This window comes from Trachurus japonicus, chromosome 20, assembly GCF_045865225.1.
Source record: "Trachurus japonicus isolate A0001 chromosome 20, Traja_1.0".
Classification (NCBI taxonomy): Eukaryota; Metazoa; Chordata; class Actinopteri; order Carangiformes; family Carangidae; genus Trachurus; species Trachurus japonicus.
This window is the reverse complement of record NC_140926.1, coordinates 25511853-25528074: the sequence shown is the minus strand read 5'-3', so window position 1 is coordinate 25528074 and position 16222 is coordinate 25511853. Positions and strand designations below refer to the sequence as shown.

Here is a 16222-nt window from a genome sequence, read left to right as displayed (position 1 = left end):
ACCACAAAGTTCATTTTATTGTCTCTTTCATCTTCAGTCATTTCATTAACTCTGAACTAGTTCAGTTCATATATCTCTTTATCTACATTCAGAGAGTGAAGGCCTTGCAGCTTGCAGCTTCAATTATATCATTTTGGGTTTGATACATTGAGGTCAAGTTAATTATCATAACCATTTGACAAACTCAGGGAATGCAACACGATCAGGCTCTGAACCCTGGAGCAGAGAGATTCATTCCTGCCAATGTCAGTGTTCATAATGAATAGACAGGGTAACAATCCTGTGCTGTGTTGGGCATTTATCTGTTCACAAAGATCTGGTGGATCTTCTCAGTGACAAATCTGAAAATCAGCACGAGGAGCTGGTCTATGAGATTTAAAATAAGAAAGAAAAAAAAGGCTTTCACTCTAAAAAAAAAAAAAAAAATGGGTCTGCTACTTGTTAAAAGCTGACGTGAAGTCAGAAAATCAGGGTCAGCTCACATCTGGAAGAGTCTGGTGAAGACTGAGCTGAGCTGGTCGGTCCACAGGTGGCATCAGAACCAGCAGCTTTCCTTAACTCAACCCTCTTAAATAAAACCATGACACATTCCTGAGATATCACAGGTTTATTTAGGAGCTCAAGGGACTTCTCACAGGAGAGAAACCAGACCTTTCACAGCAGGAAAACAAGGAGTTAAACAGAATTATCCACTACATTTACAGTGATGTGCTTTTCAGTCACATTTGGCTAAAGGAGCAATACCGGTATATAAGGAGAGGCCCATGCTGTTGAGTCTCTGACGTCCACCTTTTTCTGTATTTTCTGACACAAAGACTTTGCATCTCGTCTGTGAAGCGTCAGTGGGATATTCACTGGAACAGCACCATCAGTTTTAAAGAAAACTCACAGAAACACTTTTGGAAACAGTTTGAATCTAGAAGACGTGACCTTTTAGTTTGTGATCCTCTGTCAGACTCATACTTAGCTTCTCATCATCTCAGGTTGATTGATCTGCTGTGGTTGTATTTAGTACATCACTGTTTCCTGTTTATGGAACACTTGACATGTTGGACTTACTGACAGCAGGTTTTCTCCTGTGTGTGGTTATGGTTGTGTATTTCTCTCTGCAGTGTTTACACAGTCCAGTTAAATCCACAGTAAACAAAACACTAACACACTCAAAGTCAAGTCAGGTTAAGTCAAGTCAAATTGAGAGTAGAAGCAGTTTAATTCACATCCAGTCACCTTAAATTCATTATATTTAATCACCAGTTCTCCTGGATCACATCTCATCACAGATTGTATCAGATCAGTGATACAAGTTTTAGTTGGTCTTTTCTCAGTTATTGGATATTGATGATTATCTAGGTTTGATCTCTGTAAGAATCTATCTGATGTCTGTGTATTGATTTTCTGACTCATGTGTTGATTCATGTGTTCACAGCTTGTGTGCTGCGATATAATGGATTCTCTCTGGTGTATGTCCTCCTGCTGCTGCTGCTGCCACTGCTGCCTGAGCCTTCCTCCAACACAGGTACCAAACTGATCAGTACTGTCATTTAAAGGGATACGCCAACTTTATTTTTTTCGTGTCTTGCCTCACTCCCGAGTCCATGACCAGCAGATAGACACCATCCTTTCGACTGTGCGTGCAGTAACAAGGGAGATACGGGCAGAGCTAGCGCACCGTGAATTAGCTTAGCTCAAACACTGGAAGTGTATAGGTAGTGTTAGCCTGCCTCCTACCCGAGCCGAAATCAGCAGTCAGAAGCTGATTTCATTTTAGCTCTAAACTCTGTAAATATATCACTTTATCAACATTTCAAACATTTTTAGGTGAGAAAGTAGCCGTTTAGATCAGCAGTGTGTCGTTAATTTGTCTAAATACCAGCTGTTTACAATTTTGTTTGGACGAATTCGGCGCTACTCAAGCTCGCCGTTGTGACCAACGCACTTCCGGTTACTTTCACAAAATAAAACACCCATTGCCCTTTACATACAGAAAACCATGACGATAGAATTTGTGCTTTAATTTGAAATAAGAAGCTAACCTAACCGCTAACCGCTCAAGATGCCTTACCGGAGAGTTTTGTCAGCTCTGAGACGAAGATCGGCCCGTCGGTTTCCATTTAGAGTTGCTGAAGAGTTTCTCTGATAACTTTAGGTGGAGGCAGGCTAACACTACCTATGCACTTCCAGCGTTTGAGCTAAGCTAATTAGCGGTACGCCAGCTCTGCCTGTATCTCCCTTGTTACTGCACGCACAGTCAAAAGGATGGTGTCTATCTGCTTGTCATGGACTCAAGAGTGAGGAAAGACACGAAAAAAAAAGTTGGCCTTTAACCTCTCCTCCACCACAGGTACCCAAACTGATCAGTAATACAGCCATGGCCAAAAGTTTTGAGAATGACACAAATGTTAATTTTCAGTCTGCTGCCTTAGTTTTTATGATGCTGTGACAGTTGATGGTCCTGTCACTTGGCCACAGGGATATATCCCTTTGGTTGAATGCGCATGACTCTTACCCAGGAGACTAAGGTTGAAAAAACCCCGCCCGGGCCCTCCTTCCTGCCACAATGGCAGTTTGCATGAACTCCAGAATGTTATGAAGAGTGATCAGATGAATAGGAATTCATCTTTACCTAGTCCCTCTTTGCCATGAAAGTGAACTTAAAGAGAGAAGCTCGATTCTTGTGAAGAAGACTTCAGGGTTCCAAAGAAAGTCCAGCAGGCACCAGGACCATCTACTGAAGCTGATCCAGCTGTGGGATTGGGGCTCCACCAGTGCAGAGCTTAATGCTCAGGAATGGCAGAAGCCACTTGTCTCCAGGACAAACATCAGGGACACACAGATACTCTGTAAAAGGTCCAGGGACTGGACTGCTGAGGACTGTGGAACAGTAGTTTTCTCTGCTCAATCCCTCCAGAGAAGAAAAGCTGAGCGCTCCCATCAGTCCTGTGTCAGGCCGACGGTGAAGCATCCTGATGTCATTCATGTGTGTGCAGTGCGCTCACTCTGCCATGAATAAAGAACGGTTGCAATGCATCCTCTGAGAGCAACTTCTCCCAACCATCAAAGACACTTGATCAACTTGATGTAATTGTCAATAAAAGCCTTTAAAGGAATAGTTCACTATTTTCACTCATTATCTACTCACCCTCATGTGGACTAAGGGCTGGGAGAAGTTTCAGAGTCCTCCGTGGCTTCTCTGAGTTACAGGGGGTCTCGGCGTAGCAGTGCATGTCCATATAACGGTTGCAAATGGATACCAACTGTCTTCGTAACAAAAAGACACACCAAAAAACATCCAAATACCTCCATGCTGCTTGTATGTAATGTCCGTCTTGTATTGAAGCCCCGAAATGCGAAATTATTCCGAAAAAAATTAAATAAGTCTATATCTCAAGCTTGTTTTGTAGCGGAAGCTCCTCTTCCTGGTCCGTCCAAATCTCGCGAGATTTGCGCTAGCGTCAGTGACTTATTTAATTTTTTTCGGAACAATTTCGCATTTCAGGGCTTCAATACAAGACGGACATTACATTACGCCGAGACCCCCTGTAACTCAGAGAAGCCACGGAGGACTCTGAAACTTCTCCCAGCCCTTAGTCCACATGAGGGTGAGTAGATAATGAGTGAAATTTCAATTTTCGATGAACTATTTTTTTAACAGTTATGAAATGCTTGCAATTATACTTCGGTTACCATAGTAACATCTGAGAAAAGCTAAAAAAAAAAAAAAGAAATGAAGCAGCAAACTCTGAAAACCAATTCTTGTGTCATTCTCTGAACCTTTGGCCATGACTGTACTAGCTGACCCCTCCTCCTCCACACAGTCAGCTCTGTGTTGATGAACAACTGGTGTGTAGGAGGTAATAAAGTGAATGGATCATGTGTAGTAGGTGATAGACTGTGTAGAGACATGAACAGACTCATACTGTGACTTCTGCTGAACATCTGGCACAAGCTGCTCTTTATATGTCTGTGTTTCATCAGTGACATCATGATAATTACATGTTATCTGCTGATAGTGTCATTGCCAGACACATACCTAACCTCTGTGTCCCTGTGTGTGTGTGTGTGGAGGGGTGGTGGGGCACACACAGTAACACACTCTGTACAGACATGCATTAGCACGCAGTGCAGTGTAGCAGCAGATCTCAGGTGATGACAGGATACCGCTTGTTTCCTGAAGGATCTTCCTGAGGAAACAGAGAGAATAGCGAGGTCATCTCTGGGGGGGGTCCATCTGCACAGGATATGTGATGACTCACTGTGTAACATCACTTCCTGTGTTTCCCTGCTTTGTTTTCCGAAACCTTGTCATTTTTCTGAATGTAAAGGAAACCACAGAGCCACTGTGTTTTATCTGTTACATGATATGAGTAGAGCGTGTGTTTAAATACAGGCTTGTTAAGTTGATGATGATTTCAGCTGGAATGATCATGTTCATGTTCAAATACTGTATGAGAATAATGATGTGAATTTTGTTACGTCGTGTACCAAACGATCATGTTCCTTCATCTGGAGAATGTGATTTGTAGTCTGGGGGGTCATTTAAAACTATATTTTAAAGGAGACATATTCTGCCTCTTTTCCACAAATTAAAATAGTTCCCAGGTGACTTAAAGGGATAGTTCACCCAAAATTGAAATTTCACCCATTATCTACTCACCCTCATGTGGACTAAGGGCTGGGAGAAGTTTCAGAGTCCTCCGTGGCTTCTCTGAGTTACAGGGGGTCTCAGCATAGCAGTGCACGTCCATATAACGGTTGCAAATGGAGACCAACTGTCTTCGTAACAAAAAGACACACCAAAAAACATCCAAATACCTCCATGCTGCTCGTATGTAATGTCCGTCTTGTATTGAAGCCCCGAAATGCGAAATTGTCCCGAAAAAAATTAAATAAGTCTCTATTTCAAGCTTGTTTTGTAGTGGAAGCTCCTCGAAGCTCCTCTTCCCGGTTCGTCAAATTTGGACGAACTGGGAAGAGGAGCTTCCGCTACAAACAAGCTTGAAATATAGACTTTTTTTTCGGGACAATTTCGCATTTCGGGGCTTCAATACAAGACGGACATTACATACGAGCAGCATGGAGGTATTTGGATGTTTTTTGGTGTGTCCTCTTGTTACGAAGACAGTTGGTATCCATTTGCAACCGTTATATGGACATGCACTGCTACGCCGAGAAGCCACGGAGGACTCTGAAACTTCTCCCAGCCCTTAGTCCACATGAGGGTGAGTAAATTTCAATTTTGGGTGAACTATCCCTTTAAAGACATGTCTGTGACATGCTTCAGTTAAAATCCCCTAAGGATCAACCATGACATCCTCTCAAAACAGTGCTGTTCAGAATCTGAACAGGACTGTTTTGAGAGGATGAAAAGAGTTGAAGCTGAAGTTCTGAACTTCAGAACGGCTGGTTTCAGTGTCTGTCCCTTTAAATACAAATGAACCGCTGCTTGCCTCGCCCCTTCTACTGCTACCAGGTAGGGGTGGGGTTATGCAGATTTGAAAACTAGTTGTTAGACAACTGAGTTAACAGCTCGTAAAATGCAACATAGAAAAAAAACAAAGAGACAAGAAGAGAAAGAAAAGTGCTGAACAACTTCAACATTACAGTGCTACAGTGTCTGTTGTACCTATTTTCTGTTCCTTTGACTGAGATGAAGTGATTCTCCTGACCTCATCAACCTTGTTCACTTAAAAACACTTTAACACCAGAGGTTTTCAAATTAAAATCTGGTTTCTGTCTCCCAGGTAACACAAGTCGCTGTGTGACAGCGCTGTGTGTCTCCAGTTTCCTCTTCCTCCTGCTGCAGTGCTTCTTCCAGGTGACCACCGCTACACTGCAGCCTGAGTACAACTGTAAGATCCCCCTCCCCCGTCTCTCTGTTCACTGTCTGTGCACATCTGTCTGTTGAACTGTCTGTTCACCTGTCTGACTGTCCATGTGTCTGTCTGCAGGTACATCGTGGCAGAAGGCTCTGGGTCAGCTCGGCCTGTTGAGGTAAGAATGACATAATGTGATAACGATACTGGCAGACAGTTGGTCAGTTGGTCATTATTTATTGTTGGATGAACTACACTACCAGTCAAAAGGTTGGACACACCTTCTCATTTAGTGTTTTTCTTTATTTTCATCAGTTTCTACACTGTAGATTCAAACTGAAGACATCAAAACTTTTATATATGCTATACGCTATGAGATAATAACGGAACGTTACGAGACAGAGTTGTTTTCGAGGCCAATGCACAGAAAAACTGCCTCCGACAGGAACACGTATCAGCGGTTTTGCATGAATTTACCTCTAAAACAACTCTGTCTCGTAACATTCTGTTATTATCTCATAGCGTGGTGAATGTGCAGGTCACAACTTGTCCACCAGAGTGTTTTGAAGTTGTTGGATTGTGAGTTTGAAACCAAGAAATCCCATTAGCCTCTGTAATGTAGCTCTGAGTAGCTTGCTGCTCCATTCTAAAAATAGCTTGCACCGACAATTAAAGGTAATGAACCTACTCCTAAAACTATAGGGATTATGGCAATGGGCCAATTTGCCAAAATGTTGAACTATCCCTTTAAGCATGAATCTACAATACAGAAAGAAATACAAATTAAAATAAAGAAAGACCAAAGAATGAGATGGTGTGTCCAAACTTTTGACTGGTACTGTACTTCCATATCACGTTCCAACTAAAAACCCCAAACTAAACCAGAATCTATTTTGAAGCTGAACCCTCAGCAGTAGGCGGGCCAGACAAAGCATCCACACAACAAAGGCATGCACACACACACACACACACACACACAGCTTGTGACAAAGAGACTACAGATGTGGTTATTGTGTATGTGTGTGTGTGGTGCTGACTCAGCCTCTGTTCATGTGTATAATTTCATATGTGTAGGACAACTGTTGTTGATTTGTTGGAGAGTTGAAGCTCCTGTGAGGAACATCAAAGTCTTCAGTACTACACCAGTGTGTTCAGTCGTAGAAGTATTTTACCGTCCTTCTGTAACTCATCTGGTGTCAGTTTATGTGATGTAATGTGAAGCAGCTGAGAAGTGACAGGGAGCTGCCTTCACCTCTGCTGCTCCAACCACAATAACAACTCATTATCACACAGCTGAGAAAGAATTGTAGTAAATAAAGACATAACAAACAGCAAGTGGGGACACACTGCTGAAATCAGAGCTGTGGTAGCAGTCCTTCTCCACAATGAATCATGACAGCCTCGCTGACTGATCGTGTGTGTGTGTGTGTGTGTGTGTGTGCAGCAGGAGGTTCAGACAGTAGTCTCTCTGTCTGGACTACATGGCTCTGCAAACACCTACACACACCAATAAACACAGTAAGGCACAGAGTGTGTTGGGCTACATGTTCACAGCAGACTCCTCGTTTCCTGATTGTGGTTCAGAGCTGAACCCAGTGCAGCTCAAGTTCAGCGTTTATTTAACTGAGTCAACATGGAACCTTCACACAGCATGCAGGTTGATTTACTGTAGAGCTGCTGTATTAGACTGCATCAGGTTTAACTAGGTCTTCCTAATAGACTGACAACCATCCCTATCACCACATCATAGAATGTTAGGTTGAAAATGTAACACGCTTACTCAGACATTTGAACTTACTTTGTACTGTTCTTTTTATAGTGATGTTAGTTCTTCTTTATTAAAGGGATAATTCACCCAAAATTGAAATTTCATTTTGGATCGGATTGAAAGAGGTAGTCTACGCCAATTGATAATCAGCTTCATGCCGCATGTAAACCGGGATTCGGTTGATAGAGTGGATTATTCATTCTGCGCATCCACGCCATAGTACGTACGCGTCACGTATTGACGTTTGCGGGAAATAGGAAACAGAAAATAGGGAAGACAAAGCCGGTCAAAACAAATATGGCAAATAAGCAGAAAATAGTCCTGTCCATGGTAATTTCTTAGTTTGAATCACTTGTATCTGCTGACAAAGAGCTATAGATTAAAAGACTTAGTACGATCGGGTCGATTGGCGTCCGTACATTTTAAAATACTGTGTCTTTCACACAGTATATGTCTATGGGGTAATGGCTGGTTTTCCTCCACGGCTCTTACTGGAAGTGACGTTTCCCTTGCTTGCCGAGTGCCGACTCAATCTATAATCGGCTTCAGCTGGGTCCATGTATACGCGGTTTGAATGTGGATCGCTTTATTTAGTGTTCATGTAAACAGGTTGAATAAGATTCATTTAATACGATTGTTTACAATCAGACTGAGGAAAACACTGCGTGTAAACGCACCTAGTGTAGTGTCTCACCTCCAGTCGCTGCTGCTCTGTCTGAACACAGGGACTAACTAACCTGCTGTTCACCTCAACTTCTCCCCCACTGCTCCAGGATCAGCACTCAGAGCTCTCTGCTGCTGCTTTTAGCCACTTGGCCTGATTCAGCAGTTGTTTACATGCTGTTCTTAGCAGCCAGCGCCGGCTTCTCTCTTGAATCAACACATCTTATTCATCAGAATGTTGGTGCTGCTGTGAATTCACTGCAGAGGGTTGTGATGTTTATTGCGACGATACACAGTTGTGTTTGCTAACTGGTGCTGTCTGTTTAACATTCATCAATATAATTAGTCCTCCTTAACCGGGGACAAGGCATGCCAGGGTCGAACATTTAGCTGTTGGAAGTTTGAGAAGGAGTAGAAATGTTGTTGCCATATAACTGTAAGTAATGTTTATGTGTTGTCAGAAATGATATTTTCAATGAAAGGTTATTGAAGGTATCTATACGTCACTGAGGCTCAGTCAGATCAATGTAGAGCTGTGTCAAGAAAATATCCCAAACGCTGTAACACCATCAGCAGCAGCAGCTTGAACCATGATACCAGGCAGGATGGATCTATGTTTTCATAACGTTGTAGGAGACTCATCAGACCAGGCAACATTTTTTACAACCTTCTAATTTTGGTGAGCCGGTGTTAATTGTAGCCTTAACTTACTGTTAGCTGACAGGAGTGGAGCTCAGCCTGTAGCCCATCTGCTTCAAGCTTCAACGTGTTGTGTGTGTGTGTTCAGAGATTCTTTTCCCCATACCTCTGACCTCTGGCATCACCAAGACATTTTTGCTATCAAAACTAACGCTCACTGGATGTTTTCTCTGTAAACCCTGGAGATGGTTGTGCTTGAAAACCTCAGTAGATCAGCAGATTCTGAAAAACACACAATCCACACAAAAACATTTCTTAGTGTATTTGAGCATGTAGAGATATGGCCAAGACAATTTGATTGAAAAACAGCGTTGCTGCCGTGCCGTGTGATTGGTCAGATAGATATTTGCTCTTACAGTCGAACAGGTGCATCTAATAAAATGTAATTTCCTGTATCATTACTTGCATATTTTGTCTTTTTTCACTTTAATCCACCTGGGCTTACCTGAATACATCTTTTAATTATTTATGTATAAAGTCACGGATATACACAGAAGTGTATTTAAAGGGATAGTTCACCCTAGAATGATATTTCGCTCATTATCTACTCACCCTCATGTTGACTAAGGGCTGGAAGAAGTTTCAGATTCCTCCGTGGCTTCTCTGAGTTACAGGGGGTCTCGGCATAGCAGTGCATGTCCATATAACGGTTGCAAAGGGACACCGGAGCTCTTCGTAAAAAAACACACACAAAAAAACATCCAATCCATCCGTCCAAATCTCGCGTGATTCGCAGTAACGCATGCTGACGCCGGCGCAAATCACGCGAGATTTGGACGGACCAGGAAGAGGAGCTTCGAGAAGCTTCCGCTACAAACAAGCTTAAAATATAGACTTATTTAATTTTTTTCGGGACAATTACGCAATTTGGGGCTTCAGCACAAGACGGACATTACATACGAGCATCATGGAGGTATTTGGATGTTTTTTTGTGTGTGTTTTTTTACGAAGAGCTCCGGTGTCCCTTTGCAACCGTTATATGGACATGCACTGCTATGCTGAGACCCCCTGTAACTCAGAGAAGCCACGGAGGAATCTGAAACTTCTTCCAGCCCTTAGTCAACATGAGGGTGAGTAGATAATGAGCGAAATATCATTCTAGGGTGAACTATCCCTTTAATGTTGTATAAGTACTAGGAATGCACCCATCCGATAATAAGATCAGATATCGGCCCAGATACCCAGATAATGAGGAAGATACATGACGCCAATCAATCCACTTTGATTCTATGGTTGTGACACATGCTACATCACATGTCAGGCGCACACACAGCCTGACGGTAGACAACAAACACAACAACATGGAGCAAGCCAAAAAGTCAGTATTAGAAGTATTTCACGCTTGCAACAAGAACCATTTCAAAGGCTACTTGTGATATCAGCAGAGGAAACGTTGCAAGGGCTGGTGATTGCATTGCAAAACACAATCGGATCAGTATCGCATATATATTGGCCAGTAAAACCAGGTGTCGCATTGAAAAAGCTGGATTGCTTCATATCTAATAAGTACACAAATGTGAAAATTGAGCTCTTTTATTTTCTTCATATTTCATCGTCACACTACCATGACCCTTCAGGGCTACCATAGGTCCGACCCAACAACTGGTCCACCTCGACATCTGTCTGAAAGACTCTGTCTCTAATTATATGAAGAAACACACTGAGCTGCTTTGTGTTTTTTTGTTGTTTAATTTTTCTCTTCTCTGTCTGTTTTAGCCTGACAGGAAGTGATGCGGGCTCAACAGTGAGACAGGTGTTTCCGGATATCGGCGTGCTGTTTGTCAGTCTGCTGACCTGGAGGCTGATCGGGAGACCAAGCGGTGACGCACACACACAGGTAACGCACACACGCACACACATGCAGACACACATGCACTAATGAAGCAGGTGTAACCTTGTTAAGTCATCTCCTCTTGTTTCTTAATGAGATTTATTGTCTATTACTGTGTAACTCAGTAAGCTATTTATTAACTGTAACCTTATTATGGGACTGCATTAGGGCACACACACAGACACAGAGAAAGACGCACACACACACACAGAGTGTATAATGATTAGGTTTCAGGTTCAGCCTGTTTATTATTCGTACTGTCGGAGTCTGTTTGTTAACATGAAACCAGATCAGCAGACAGCAGCCTCCTCCTCCTCCTCATCACAGCACCGTGTCTTTAATGGGATGCTATCTTAAAGCAGAAGTAAGTGATATATTTGTGTTAATATAAGTCTTAAATAGTTATATCTTCCGACAGCAATCACTTACATAGAGTGTTTGGACTGAAACACGGGTCTCTCAGTCCCTCTGCTCTGCTCTGAGCCGAAGAGAAAACATTTATCGTATCCTACAGTTTTTATCAATGAGGAGAGAGAACGGCATGCAGGGCTGTGTGTGCAGCCAAGGAACGCCGTGAATGTGGCGACGTAGGGACGAGGACTGTTATGGTGCGTTCAAGGAAACTCGTATTTTTCCGACCGTGAAGTGGTACCAGTTCGATCTGGTACGAGTTCACTGGTCAGAAGTTACGAGTGGCCGTTATAGTGACTTTCACCGGTAAAACAGGTCGGAAAAACACGAGTGGGTTGCCTGAAACGCTACAAAGTCGTAAGTTGTGACTTGAAGCTGTAATTTACGATTTCAAAAGCCTGCCTGGAACGCAGCATTAGCGAAAACGACCGGACCACTTACTTCTGCTTTAACTGCAACTGGTATTTCTCCTGTTTCCAGTCTCAACCGGATCAGCAGGAGGAGAAGCAGGAGCAGGTGGAGGAGCAGGAGCAGGAGGCGATGCATCAGGAGGAGGAGCTGGTGTTTGAGAGGGACTCAGTGCTTGGAGAGGAAGAAGAACAGGAGGAGGAGGAGGAGGAGGAGGAGAAAAGCAGCAGACACAGACTTCTGGTTGAGTTGGAGTTACTGGTTTATAAAAGCAGGCAGATGGTGGGAACCATCACAACGACTGGAGGGAAGGTCCTGCTGACGACTCTGCTTGGTCTTGCAGGTAACCAGTAGAGTCAAGTAGAGAACTGACACCTCTTATCTCCTCTCAGCAGCCTGACAGAAAGACTGAGGACAGCTCATACTCAGGTCCATGTTACTGAATATCAACCTGTATCTTTCATTTCAGAGTCGATAGTGCCTGAGAGGGAATCTTTTCACTTCCAGTGGTTGGTTTGGTAAAGATACAGTATTTCAGACCATCCTGTAGTTGCTCCAGTGTTAGTTTGGCTCTCAGATGAATCCACAAGAATGAAGCCTAAGACCAATGTTACCCTGGAAACATTGTAATCAGTGACCTGTACTGAGCAGTAGCATCCATCCATCCATCCATCCATCCATCCATCCATCCATCCATCCATCCATCCATCCATCCATCCATCCATCATCCATCCATCCATCCATCCATCCATCCATCCATCATCCATCAGTCCATGTATCCATCCATCCATCCATCCATCCATCCATCAGTCCATCCATCCATCCATCCATCCATCCATCCATCCATCCATCCATCCATCCATCCATCCATCCATCCATCCATCCATCCATCCATCCATCCATCCATCCATCCATCCATCCATCCATCCATCCATCCATCAGCCCATGTATCCATCCATCCATCCATCCATCCATCCATCCATCCATCCATCCATCCATCCATCCATCCATCCATCCATCCATCCATCCATCAGTCCATCAGTCCATCAGTCCATCCATCCATCCATCCATCAGTACATGTATCCATCCATCCATCCATCCATCCATCCATCCATCCATCCATCCATCCATCCATCCATCCATCCATCCATCAGTCCATCAGTCCATGTATCCATCCATCCATCCATCCATCCATCCATCCATCCATCCATCCATCCATCCATCCATCCATCCATCCATCCATCCATCCATCCATCCATCCATCCATCCATCAGCCCATGTATCCATGTATCCATCCATCCTTATCCTGCTTAATGGGCAGTGGGATCCTCAGGTTTCCCAGGCCAAGTCAAGTCAAGTGTAGTTGATTTGTCCCAACTTGGGCGATTTGGTTGCAGTAGTAGTATAAACATACATATATTTCAGCACACATAAAATGAATCACAGCCCTACTATAAAAACAGCAATGCAACAAATGGCAGTGTCAAGTGAAGTGTCCAGCCACAGTAAGAGATCGTCCTCATCGTCCCTGTTCAACTAGGTTCAGTCCCCTAATGGAAGTGGGGATGAATGAATGTTGGTTTTCGCCTTAGGCACACACCAGGTGGTAACCAAACATATTCAGAACTAAGAGGATGGTCACCGTCCAAACAGATACTCCTAACCTTCCTCAATACTTGCATCTTAAATAAGCAATTCAGTCCAACAAACTGAGTCCCCACAATCTGACTTGCAGATTAGACCTACAGTCCCTCCAGTGATCTCTGGGTCTGTAGGGACTCCTCCCAGTTATATACAGTATTATTAATGAAGTTATTTGGGTTAACTATTTTGTATGTGCTATTGTACTTAGCTACAATCACCTGGAAATTATTTGGTTGCATAATGGCATACACATTCAGAATGAAAACAAGATAAATTGCATGCTTTTTAAAAAAATATTATGCACATCTATTTACTTAAATATCACAAATTATTTGAATTTTTTACCAAGAAGTCTGGAGATTAGGGTCTGGAAAAAGTATGGAATTTGGAAATTTCAAATGTGTAGGAACCCTGTGATTCATATAAGGACAGATCCTTCAAATCTAAGAACTAACATGTTGTCTCTGTGACCCCCCCGCCCCCCGCCCCCCACCCTACCCTACCCTCCAGGTATCATGTTCCCCTCTCTCTCCTCCCTCCCTTACCTACTGTGTTTCCAGGTGTTGTGTACCTGGTGGTCTTGGTCAGGTCAGGTCCCACCCCTCCTCTTCAGGTGTGTGTCCATGATGTCACTGGCCTACTCTGCCTCCCACTTCCTGCTTCTCTACTGCTACCAGCTGCCCTCTCTGCAGGAGGCGTGGCCGCCCAATGGCACGTCGGCCAGGTAACACACAACCAGCAGTCCGGTCAAAGCAGTAGTGCCTGGTGGTGACTGTAGTGTATTATCCACCTGAACTCTTTTGCTTTAATATCTTGAATTATCTTCACCAATGGTCATTCACCATTTGGATAGGAACTTCATTTGTGATAAGTAACAGTTTATAGTTAAATGGAATAAATATAAATACATTCAGATGTTACAAGAGAAAAGGCACACACATACATTTACAGCCAGATGTTTAGATTAGGTGTCTAGTAGTAGTGTGGAATGTACCCTGAGAAATGTGTTTCTTGTCATCTTCCCATCTCTGTGGGTCATAGTTTTTGGGGATACTTGACAGTGTATCTATGTTTAGTTAGCCTGGTCAAGAGGTTAAATGTCAGAAGGCATAGGTTAGATTCTGTTTTTAGATCCTGTCTTTGTCTGACCATCCTGGTCAGTTATATCCTTCTGTGGGAGAAGGTGGAGAATTAGAAAACGTATATAAGGTTTGGGGTTTAGGCCAAGAGAGAGAGATCTCATATTGGCACCAGAGATGCTCTAGGATTCGGCATTTTTCAACACTGTTCTTTTTCTTGTAATAAACTCCTTTTTGAATGCAAGTAGCAAGACGTGTCGGCGGTGATCCCTTCTTTGCAGTTCTAAGATTTTCTATTAAAATTAATGACATTTGTTGTGTTCTCTTTTTATTTGGAAAAGTACCGAAAAGTATCGAAAAACATGTTGGTATCGTGACAACACTAAACTACTGCTGATGATTGTTGGTGTTTCCTGCAGTGTGTTTGGCCTGGTGTCGGTGGCGTCCGTGGACTGTGCCGTCCCCTGGAGGCTGCAGGTGAACCCTGAGCTCAGCTGGTTTCACTTCAGCAGTCCACTGATGCTGCTGCTGCTCTATCACACAGTGGCCAGTCTGTGGAGGAATAATGTGAGTGTGATGTCATGAATCACTGGTCGTGAGATGATTTTTTTGTAGTCAGTGTGTTTTTCTGGTTGGCTGATGCTTTTTTTTTTTTACATGTTTCTTCAGTTGATCACTGGTGAAGACGGGTTGGACAAAGAGGGGATGGAGTCTACGGTCGGAGCAAGTTGTGACATCATCACTGCCACCACCAACCTGAGTGATGAGGTCAGCCCGGACATGACAGCAGACAGACGGCGAGAGCTGTGGAGGAGAGCTCACCAACAGCCTGACTGCCAAGATGTAAAAAAAACCAATATATATCTTTGTGTGTGTGTGCGTGTTTCAAAAAAAGTTGGGTCAACTGTAGACTATTGAAAATAGCGCAAAGACACATATCAGATGTAGAAACTGATAGGTTTCACTGTTTAAAAATTATATTCTTGTTTGAATTTGATGGCAGCAACAAGTTTAAAAAAAAAATTGGGGCGGTGGAAACCGAAAGGGTGGAAAAGTTGTGAAACGTTTGAAGAGATTATGTTTTGGAACATCTCACAATTAATCAGGTTAACTGGCAACATCCCAGAGGGGCTGAGTCTTTCTGAAGTCAAAATAGGGAGTTCACCAAGACTTTGTTTGACAATTGATGCAACAATCTAACAATAATATTTCTCAAATGAAATAGATTTTGGATTTCATTGTCTGCAGTTCATAATATAAATAAAATAATGAAAGATCCAGAGAATCTGAGGAAATCACAGCATGCAAGGGTCAACATTGGAAGAATAATATTGGGCTGCTTTGTTCTGTGTTCATAAAAACATAGAAAAGACTCAACATTTGATTTGTGTCTTTGTGGTTTTTTCAATTGAATATTGGGTTTAAATGTTTTGCAAATCATCACATTCTATCTTATCCATATTTCCATAGCATCCCAACTTGTTGTAAACACTTTTTTGATTAATTTTTATTTTTCACTTAATAAAAAGTCTGATTTTTGTAAATCTCTTTGCTGTTGCTCCAGGTTTTGTCTGATTGTGTCTTTAATCAGCTGTAATCACAGAAAATGTGTCTGTTCACTAGGTACTGCTGTCATCAACCAATGAGAGCCCGTCTGACTCATTTGCCCCGCCCACACAAAGCACTGCCCTGGGATTGGATGCTTCCTCCACACCACACTATTCTCTCAGCCAATCAGGTGAGTCGGTGGTTTGAATCCCAGCAGAGTGAAAGGCCAACATTGAAATAGAAATGGTAATGATTGTCACTGAGTCTTGCTTTAACAGTGAGTTGATCGCCACGTATAAATGTCACCTTTCTGTGTTTGAGGTGGTGGTTCCTCTGGAGGCAGGGACAGTGAGGGACA

The 16222-nt window shown here is 42.9% G+C and overlaps 1 protein-coding gene across 1 annotated transcript in view; it reads left to right on the top strand.

The window, feature by feature from the left end:
- Nucleotides 1-16222, top strand: part of LOC146967008 (piezo-type mechanosensitive ion channel component 2-like) — a 98360-nt gene that overhangs the window by 21347 nt on the left and 60791 nt on the right. Inside the window, exons 2-10 of the mRNA XM_085762729.1 lie at nucleotides 1427-1516; nucleotides 5742-5849; nucleotides 5949-5991; nucleotides 10660-10780; nucleotides 11666-11936; nucleotides 13748-13961; nucleotides 14736-14883; nucleotides 14986-15159; nucleotides 15940-16054. Of these exons, the coding sequence (XP_085618855.1) occupies nucleotides 1427-1516; nucleotides 5742-5849; nucleotides 5949-5991; nucleotides 10660-10780; nucleotides 11666-11936; nucleotides 13748-13961; nucleotides 14736-14883; nucleotides 14986-15159; nucleotides 15940-16054 (1284 nt within the window). The remainder of the gene's footprint in view (nucleotides 1-1426; nucleotides 1517-5741; nucleotides 5850-5948; nucleotides 5992-10659; nucleotides 10781-11665; nucleotides 11937-13747; nucleotides 13962-14735; nucleotides 14884-14985; nucleotides 15160-15939; nucleotides 16055-16222) is intronic.